The sequence below is a fragment of the Gymnoscopelus braueri genome (assembly GCF_963280865.1).
Source record: "Gymnoscopelus braueri genome assembly, chromosome: 18".
In the NCBI taxonomy this organism is placed as follows: domain Eukaryota; kingdom Metazoa; phylum Chordata; class Actinopteri; order Myctophiformes; family Myctophidae; genus Gymnoscopelus; species Gymnoscopelus braueri.
The window spans coordinates 36,514,172-36,523,767 of NC_137618.1; the positions used below are offsets into that span (position 1 = coordinate 36,514,172).

At 43.1% G+C, this 9,596-nt stretch overlaps 1 protein-coding gene across 1 annotated transcript in view; it reads left to right on the forward strand.

Annotated features, from left to right (window-relative positions):
- Window positions 1–9,596, forward strand: part of dip2a (disco-interacting protein 2 homolog A) — a 153,067-nt gene that overhangs the window by 105,407 nt on the left and 38,064 nt on the right. The window contains exon 5 of the mRNA XM_080412215.1: window positions 6,442–6,792. Coding sequence (XP_080268341.1) covers window positions 6,442–6,792 — 351 coding nt within the window. The remainder of the gene's footprint in view (window positions 1–6,441; window positions 6,793–9,596) is intronic.

Consider the following 9,596-nt stretch of genomic DNA (forward strand, 5'->3'; position numbering starts at 1 on the left):
TACTGGAAAGCAATGCTCTGCGTGATGAATGTGTCCATTCTTCTACCGCGGTACAGAAAGTAGTTCTCACCACACATTTCCCAGGCCACCTTCCCACATGGTGTTGTATAACAAGCGCCCTAATCACATTTTTAACATAGTCTCAAAATGTCAACATGCCGTCTGCCTTTCTAACTGTTTGTGTTGCTCGCGGGCCTCTTTCTCTGATACCGTGCTATTCTTTTTACTGCATTGTTCAGCTGGTTTTTTTTCCCCCTCGAAACTTTTAGCAGTAAAGTGTTACATCGTAATGTTTAATTTTCACCGCCAGTCGACAAATGATTGGTTCACTGCAGTGGTGTAAAGTAACTAAGTACATTTACTCAAGTACTGTACTTATGTACAATTTTGAGGTACTTTTACTTTACTGGAGTATTTCCAATTGTCTATACTTTTACTTCTACTCCACTACATCTCAGAGGCGAATATTGTACTTTTACTCCACTACAATTATTTGAAAACTTAAGTTACTAGTTATTTTGCAAATATAAATTATTACATTATAAAGCATACATTAACCACTTTAGCCCTATTCTATACCTAGGCTATTTGAAAATAGCCGATCTACAAGCTCACAACGCGTCGCATCGCGACGCGTTGTGAGCTTGTAGATCTGCTATTTTCAAACATTTTAGTACTTTTACTTTTGGTACTTTAAGTACATTCTGATATCAACACTTGTGTACTTTTACTCAAGTAAATTTTGAATTCCGGACTTTTACTTGTAACAGAGTACGTCTACATTGCAATAGTGATACTTTTACATAAGTAAAACATTTGAGTACTTTTTCCACCACTGGTTCACGGATAGAAATCTCCTGAACATTGCAGCGGGCTTGCGGTTTGCCGTGTAAAGTGTCGAGTGGTGTCGGTAGCGTTGCTCCCATAAAGGCGCAGCTAGGCCACAGTGCTGGAGCATTTAACTGGATTAAGAGCTCAGAGGTTGGGGTTCGCACACCAGAAGAAAAGGCGCCCTCTTCATGCTTGTTTTGAGTCTCTGTGCATGGCACTGCTAATTCTATTGTGGTGCAAAGTGACAAGATGCACAAATATGGCCAACAGACCCAGGGAGACGCACGCATGCTGAGGATAGCACAGTAGCACACACATGCACACACACACTGTGACTGTCGGGGGGCTCTGCTAATCGCTAATCCGTCTAGGCTAGCTGGCAGCTGTGAGTGCTTGCACATATGTGAATAAAGTAAACAAACATGGAGACAATACATGATGTGTATACTTGGGTGTAGACAGACATGATACAGACCTGTTCAGCCTGGTGTATTTATTCCGGAAAGATACCGTACCTTGACAGTGGCCAGCCGCCACACTACTTTAGGATTTAGTTCACAAAAAGATTTGAATAGATGCACGTTAAGAATAAAGGTTAGCATCTGATTTGGTCTTGTCGGTCAGGCACCAACACAACGGTGTTGAATGAGCCAACAGGACTTTGAACAGATTTCACATTCCATAAAAAATGAACAGCTGATCTGAAGTCTTTATCTGCTCTGCGGGCGCGTTTATTGATATGCTTGCCTTTTGTGTGCTTGCACACAGCATGAGTTGGGTGCATAATCAGTGCTGAGATCTCTGCAGGACCGCTACATTCTCCGCTGCTGGGCATTAACCCTTCTCAACTCCCAAACGCCTTTCTCTCCCAGTTTCTGCCTTTCTGTCTTTGTTTCTCCCTCTCTCTCTCTTTCTTGCTCTCTTTCATTCCATCTTTCTGATTCTCACCTTATCTCTCTTTTTGTCTGTCACACATTCATTCTCTCTCTCTCTCGCTCTCTCTCTCTCTCTCTCACACTCTCTCTCTCTCTCTCTCTCTCTCTCACTCTCTCTCTCTCTTTCTCTCTCTCTCTCTCTCTCTCTCTCTCTCTCTCTCTCTCTCTCTCTCCCCTCTCTCTTTCCTGTCCCTCCCTTGGCAACTGAGTCAAGGTTACAGAGATACAGCGCGAGCATTGGAGAGAAACAGAGAGAGAGAAGCAGAGGAATAACAAACAGAATCATAAATGCCTGATATAACGCCCCCCCCCCCACAAGTTCTCCATCTGTAGTGACATGACATTTGGAACGTCGGGCAGAAACCTAGTATATCCATATTTAATGCTTTTTTGAATAAATTATATACATCGTTGTATGACAGTGTTGTGCAAACTTAGCGAAAATATCTGATCTACCTAGAGATGCTGTAGAGTAGATGTGCAGTTTTGTCTACTTTGTGTATATTGTATTGCTGTCTTGCCGACATGCTACACCAACACTACTCCTGCTTGTACGAGTTAGTGGCAAATAAACCGTCTTAATTTTTTCTTATAATGACATGCCCAAAATAGGGACACAAGCAGGGTTGCCAGATCTGCTTATTATAATTTCCACGCAAGATATTATTTGAAAATAGCCGATCTACAAGCTCACAACGCGTCGCATCGCGACGCGTTGTGAGCTTGTAGATCTGCTATTTTCAAATAGCTGATGTACATGTTAAAGTACTGTTGTGGCCTATAGTCGCTTCTTTTGGGCTGGTTTTCCTAGACCTGGTTGCGTGTTTCTCTCACAGAATCTGGCAACACTGGACACAAGGTTGAGAGTGGTTAAAGGTAGGGTAAGTGATATTTTTGGGTAATTATATAATATTATAATTATATATATATAATTATGATAGTAATCATTGCTACAGAGCGTTTGTTTGGTCACAGGGGTCTCTCCAGCTCTTTAGCAAACAGAATATAGTACATTTTCAGGTAGGTGACAAAATGTAAGCCAATCAGTAGAGAGCACTGAAAATGCATTTCCTGTTTAATAAAGAGCTGGAGACACATGGGAGACTCCTTTTACTGAACCAAACACTCTATAGCAATGAGTACTATCAGAATATAGAGCTATTTAACACTTATTTTAACCAAATTAAATCACTTACCCTACCTTTAAGTCTGTCTGTGTTTTTTTTATTATAATAAATAATTAACCAATGAAAAGTATTGACAAGGGCTTGTGACTAAATAATAACTACATTGGTTCCATTGGAACAAAGTACATTTTTTTCTATTTCCTGAAAAGTAACTGTTTTGGTCATACTGGGTTTCCGCCTGACAGCGATGACTTGTTACAACCTCCACAAGCTAATGCTAATGCTAATTGGCCATAATCCCATGGTGGCCATTATGCTCTTGCATCATACTGTCAGTGGTGGAAAAAGTACTCAGATATTTTACTTAAGTAAAAGTATCAATACTGCGATATAGAAATACTCTGTTACAATTAAAAGTGCGGAGTAAAAAATTTACTTGAGTAAAAGTACAAACGTATTGGCATCAAAATGTACTTAAAGTACCAAAAGTAAAAGTACTAAAATGTTTGAAAATAGCAGATCTACAAGCTCACAACGCATCGCGTTGTGAGCTTGTAGATCGGCTATTTTCAAATAGCCTATGTATAAAATAGGGCTAAAGTGGTTAATGTATGTTTTATAACATAATAATTGATAATTGCAAAGTAACTAGTAACTTAAGTTTTCAAATATTTGTAGTGGAGTAAAAGTACAATATTTGCCTCTGAGATGTAACGGAGTAGAAGTAAAAGTACTGAAAATTGGAAATACTCCAGTAAAGTAAAAAAATACCTCAAATTGTACTTAAGTACAGTACTTGAGTACATGTACTTAGTTACTTTACACCACTGCATACTCTGTTTGGGTAGGGTTTCCCACCCCCGAGTATGACGTAAGAGCAAAATGGCAGCCGTGTCAAAAGCTACGCAAAGAAATCAGCTCCTTGTTGTTCTTGTTCATAACTGTGTGCAGTATGACGGATTAGAAGACAGATTAATGGTATGAGTGCTACTTAGGTTAAACCGGAGTTGTTGATACTTAGTTGCACGTGGGTGTTAAGCACTGACAATAGCTGATCTACAAACCCACAGTGCGTCGCAGAGAGCTTGTAGATTGCGTATTTTCCGTGTGCGACATCGGCGTGCAACTAATAATCAGGCTTGACGCACGCACGCACGCACGCACGCACGCACGCACGCACACGCACACACACACACTCCCCCATTTCTCTCTATCCCACACTGTCCTTTGTTCTCACTCTCTCTGATGGTCTGTCTGTCTGTCTGTCTGTCTGTCTGTCTGTCTGTCTGTCTGTCTGTCTGTCTGTCTGTCTGTCTGTCTGTCTGTCTGTCTGTCTGTCTCTCTCTCTCTCTCTCTCTCTCTCTATGGACTTCTGATGAACTTCTGCATTATATGAGGCCTATTTTTGTATGCTCAGAGACCCTGTAATTATTGGAGATGTGTGAGTGAGTTCTCTACTTTCCAGTGGGTGCACATGAGCAAGCATCGCCGTTTACTTCACTTTTTTACCGAAGCGCATGCAGGGCTGTTCTTTAGTCGTGGTTTCCTGTCCCGTTCCCTCGTTATATCGGGGAGGCGAAAGGCTAATGTTTATAACTTGTTTGTTTCACCATCCTGCTTTTCTGTAAGCGGATGATGTCTGAAGCCTTTTACCATTTTTTGTTCTTGGATCTCCGCAGAATACAAATCTCCAACTGGCCCACTCTTGCATAATATCACAGATCCTCCTGTCCTCCTGGAGGAAGGACAACTTTTAGACAGCTTTGCAGATGAAATGAATCGGTTCTTTTACCTGTCTTTCAAGTCCAGTCATCCCCGTTTAGGCTATTCTTTGCAAGGACCGAGTGCTCTCAGTTGCCTTCAGGGGACAGCCACCAAAAGTCATCACTGTCTGGGTTTTAGTCCAAACCATAATAACTTCAGTGCCATACACCACAATGAGCTATGTTGTATTTTCCTTTAATATTTGACGGGAGGAAATATGGTTGGACTATTTTTATATATATATATATTTCTCACTTGACGTGGTTAAATGGGGAGACCAGCATTTGCCACGTAATGCTGTATACTTTGGGATACTAAAGATACTAAAGATAGTTAAATTCAAATAAGATGAATGTTTACATTATAATACCTAAAACCATGCATCTTACAACAAATTCAAGGAATCTCTCTACGTACGCCTGTAATCCACGTATCTCGAGAACCGCCCGACTTCAAACTCGGCACGCGAGTCGCGGCCGACCCGAGGGAATGCTGTGCCCGGCATCGAGTCGGTTGGATAGGCGGTTGTCCAGAACCGCTGGCCCAAATTGAACCCCAGCCTAAGCTTGATTTGGAAAATTCCCCACACCCATCGAATTCCCCACACCTGCCATTTGATTACTTAGTCAGTCCACTTTCCAGTCAGTGCAAACTGTGCATTTACCACTGTGCAATGATTTTCCAGAACCGCCGACCCCCCCCCCCCCCCCCCCACCATATGCCCATATGGGCATATACTGATAACTTCAGGGATCTCCATATTATTTGGCCATAAAAGGGACAAGGGCAGACATATACAGAGATCTCCGTATATGGGCACAAAAGGGACACAGAGACAGACAGACGGTTACAACGGGTATTGCATAACAGGATGGGGCATGCATTCCCTATTTGCATCGTTCCCAACTTGCATCATTCCCGAGTAGGCCGGTAGCCAACGGGCACCAGTCTAGTTGTTTATAATGGCAATTAAGTCTTTGACCTCTCTTAATCTAGTCTTGCATGGCCAGACGATAAGGGCTCTCCGCTTACCGGTGTGTCTAATGACAGCTAAATTCATTGTAGGAGCTAAAACTGGGTGGAAACAATTAGTGGAAAAAAAACAACTGGATTGCAGAACCATTGCAAAGACTTTAGGACTATCCTTCATATTGGGGCAGTATCAGGATTGGTTTTCAAAGCAGTGGATCTAGGTTTGTCAGTGGCCGTGGTGGTAGGTGTAGAGCTCCGACATGCCTGGGCGATGATAATCCATCGTGTCATCTGAGGATGATCGTGCTTAGCCACCAAATTCCTGTAAAGCTAATACTACGACAACCACGACCGACAACCGCCATCCTCATATGAATCATCTGTTTCATCGGCTTATGCTGCCCATTATGTATAAGTAAAATGACATAGCGTCAACATAATGGTCTGAATCCTGCAGTAACTTTGCATTTCATAATTTTCGCTTTTTCCCCCCCTTTTTTTGTTTGTTCCCCCCCGAAAATGCAACGCTGTTTATCCATTAATACCTGGAACGCATCTGTGTCACTTTAGATTTCTTTGGCTATTCAAAAATAGCAGATATACAAGCTCATAGCGCGGCACCGAGTGCCGCGCTATGAGCTTGTAGATCTGCTATTTTTGAAAAATCTTGAAAACATTTTTTTCTTTTTTTTTCAAAAAACTGTTAAGATTTAGAAAACTTTTTAAGAATCGGACTCAGGTCTTAATGGGTTAAACGTTTATCTGCCATTATCCTGACACCCTGCCCTGTCTTAAACCCATGTCGCACACAGACACCTCCTCGGCGTCGGAAGACGAGGGCTCGCTCCGCCGGCAGCAGGGACGCCTCACCACCTCCACCCCCTCCTACCAACAGGGCCACCAGCACCACAGTCACCCCACCGTAGAGCACTGGTTTAACCGCGTCATCCAGGGCTCGTCCACCTCATCCTCCGCGTCATCCACCTCATCCCACCCGGGAGGCGGGAGATCTGTCACTACTGCTGCTGCCACCACCGCCAACACCGCCACCGCCACCACCAACACCAACACCGCCACCTCCACCTCCGCCCACCACGCTGCTGCTCTCAACGCCAATGCAGCCGCCAACGCACTGGCCGACCTCATGGCACACACCCAGCTAGGTCAGTATAGGTCACGAAAATGCACACGAAAAAAAAAAAAAACGCCAGAGCTCACTCACACTCCCGATCACGCTCAAACGGTGTTGATTTCGTCGACTAACACGATGACGACAAAATGTTCGTCGACCACCTGTTTTCACTGACGAAAACTAAAGAAAAACTAAAGAAAAACTAAAGAAAAACTAAAGAAAAACTAAAGAAAAACTAAAGAAAAACTAAGCTACGATGACTAAAACTAAGACTAAATATATTGACAATTTTGTCAACAACTAAATGCTAGACTAAAATGTTAGTGAGGGACTAGTGGAGAAGAGATCCAGTAGCAGTAGAAGTCATTTAATGTTTGGTTGCGCTCGGGTGTTACGCTCTGAAAGTAGCCGATCTACAAGCTCACAACGTGTCGCGCTGCGACGCGTTGTAGATCGGCTATTTTCAGCATGCAGCCAAGAGTAAATTCGGGCAAATTACGACGCCATCAAGGCACCGCGCCAACACACATTTTAGTCGACTAAATCAACTGTAGATTTAGTCGACTAAAGCTAGACAGAAACTAAAACATTTCGGATGACTAAAATGTGACTAAAACTAAATGGGATTTTATTCAAAAGACTATGACTGAAACCAAATCAAAATGTGCTGTCAAAATCAGCACTGCGCTCAAATAGGCCCCCTCTCTGTATGTCTCTGGGTATAGCAGCGTTAGTATTTTTTTGGCCCCCGTGGCATTCACCTGCAGATTTGTTTTGGGTTGTGTGTGTTTTTTTCCTGACACCTTCCCACACAATGCAGCCATTTCACCCTGCTAATGGGTGCAAGGGGGGGGGGGGGGGGGGGGTGTCAAAGCCCTTCTTCCCCTAGCTTCCAGCTCATGTTGTCACCGACCGTCCTGGGCTGTGTGGTCTCCAGGGGATAACTATAGCTGCAGATGGTGTTGTTACGGGGAAGGTGTGAAGCGTCTTAAAATACAGTACAGTGGGATTTGTTGCACGCCCACGGGGCAGGAAGCTGCAGAGTGTCGAGCCCGGGCAAGTGGTGCAGAACCAAGGAGGATAGAGGAAAGATCTGTTCTCGTGGGGGATTATTTTTATATATCTTCTTTTTTTTGGGTATATATATATAATCCACATACACACAGTATCATAACCGAAGCCTGGCTGACGGTGACATACTGTCCTAGTCTCCACATATCCAGTGTTCATTTCCTTCATCCAGGACTCAAAGTATCGCCAAATAAAGAGAGCATCTATCCCCCCCCCCCGCTTCTTTTTTTTAACCCATTAAGACCTGAAGCCGATTCTACATGTCTCCTAAATCCCAACAGTTTTCTGAAAAATTCTATATCAGTGGTTTTCAAACTTTTTCATGTCAAGGACCCCCAAAATTATATGTATTTGGCCGTGGACCCCCATAAAAATATTTTGTTCCAGGACCCCCAGAAGCAAAGATTTGAGTAAAAAATTTTCACTTTAAAAATATATATATTCAAAGATTTGCACACATTTTTACGATTTCTCAAAAATAGCCAAAGTGTAAAATATGGCTTTTTTTGCTCAAATAAAAAAATGACACAGATGCGTTCCATCCAGGTCTTAATGGGTTAAAACATTTGCTGATGATTGCAGATGAACAGCAGCGTGTTCTAATAGCACAAGCCAAGCAGTCCCCCCTCTTTTTGTCATCCCTGCGATTACATCTACTTCATTCCGCAGTGGGGGGGGGGGGGGGCTGTTCTTCAGAATTCATCCCTGACAGCTGTGTTCTCGCCAGATCTTTTGATGCCTTATCTGCCATCATCAAGACGTAGGCAGTGGCACTTTACTCTAACGGCCCGAAAAAGAGGGGTTTTAATTTGGCATCTTTTCTAATTAGCCTAGTCTCTCTGGCTGCCTCTTCAGGGTGCCATTTGGTTGAGAAATGTGGCTCAGAGAAGGGTTGCTTCTCGTCAAAGCCGCTTGTTCTGCGTTGCTGCGTTGCTGCGTGAGAGCGTCAAGCTTTGCCGGTTAACCCATTAAAGACCTGAAGCCGATTCTACAAATGTCTCCTAAATCCCAACAGTATTCTGAAAAAACGTATGTTTCTATATCAAGTGGTGCTCAAACTTTTTCATGTCAAGGACCCCCAAAATGATATGTATTTGGCCGCGGACCCCCCATCTGAAAATATTTTGTTCCAGGGACCCCCAGAAGCAAAGATTTGGGTTTAAAATGTTCGCTTTAAAAATATATATATTCAAAGATTTGCACACATTTTCACGATTTTTTTGAATAGCCAAAAGTGTAAAATATGGCTTTTTTAGCTCAAATCTAAAAATGACACAGATGCGTTCCAGGTCTTAACGGGTTAATGAGATTCGTTCAATTTATCTCCCTCCGAAGGTGTCAGCTGGATAGCTAGACGCTGCCTTGAGTTGTGTGTGCCACTGTCAGGGCTATAGCCTATTAGGACGAAGCTGTCTGATTTGTCTCCCTGCTGCGTCTCCCCAACGCGAGGTCACTGTCATAAAGAGATGGCAGCCAACTGGTACCGAGCGCTAAATAAATCTCCTACGGTATTATACCCAACGCTCCTATGTGTCTCTGCACAGTGACGTCCACAGTGTCAGTTTAACTCTGAGATTGTAAAAGTTGATCAAAATGGACCCTTCCTTCGCATGGGGGACATTGGACTGGTGACCGTGATACACAGATATACAAGCAACGTACATGCGCAAAAAACTCTTTTTACACCTTCTGTGTAAAAAACACGCCAAATGTTCCCTGTTGTCCTCATGTATTACGTAACACAAACTGTCCCAGGTGCCAGTC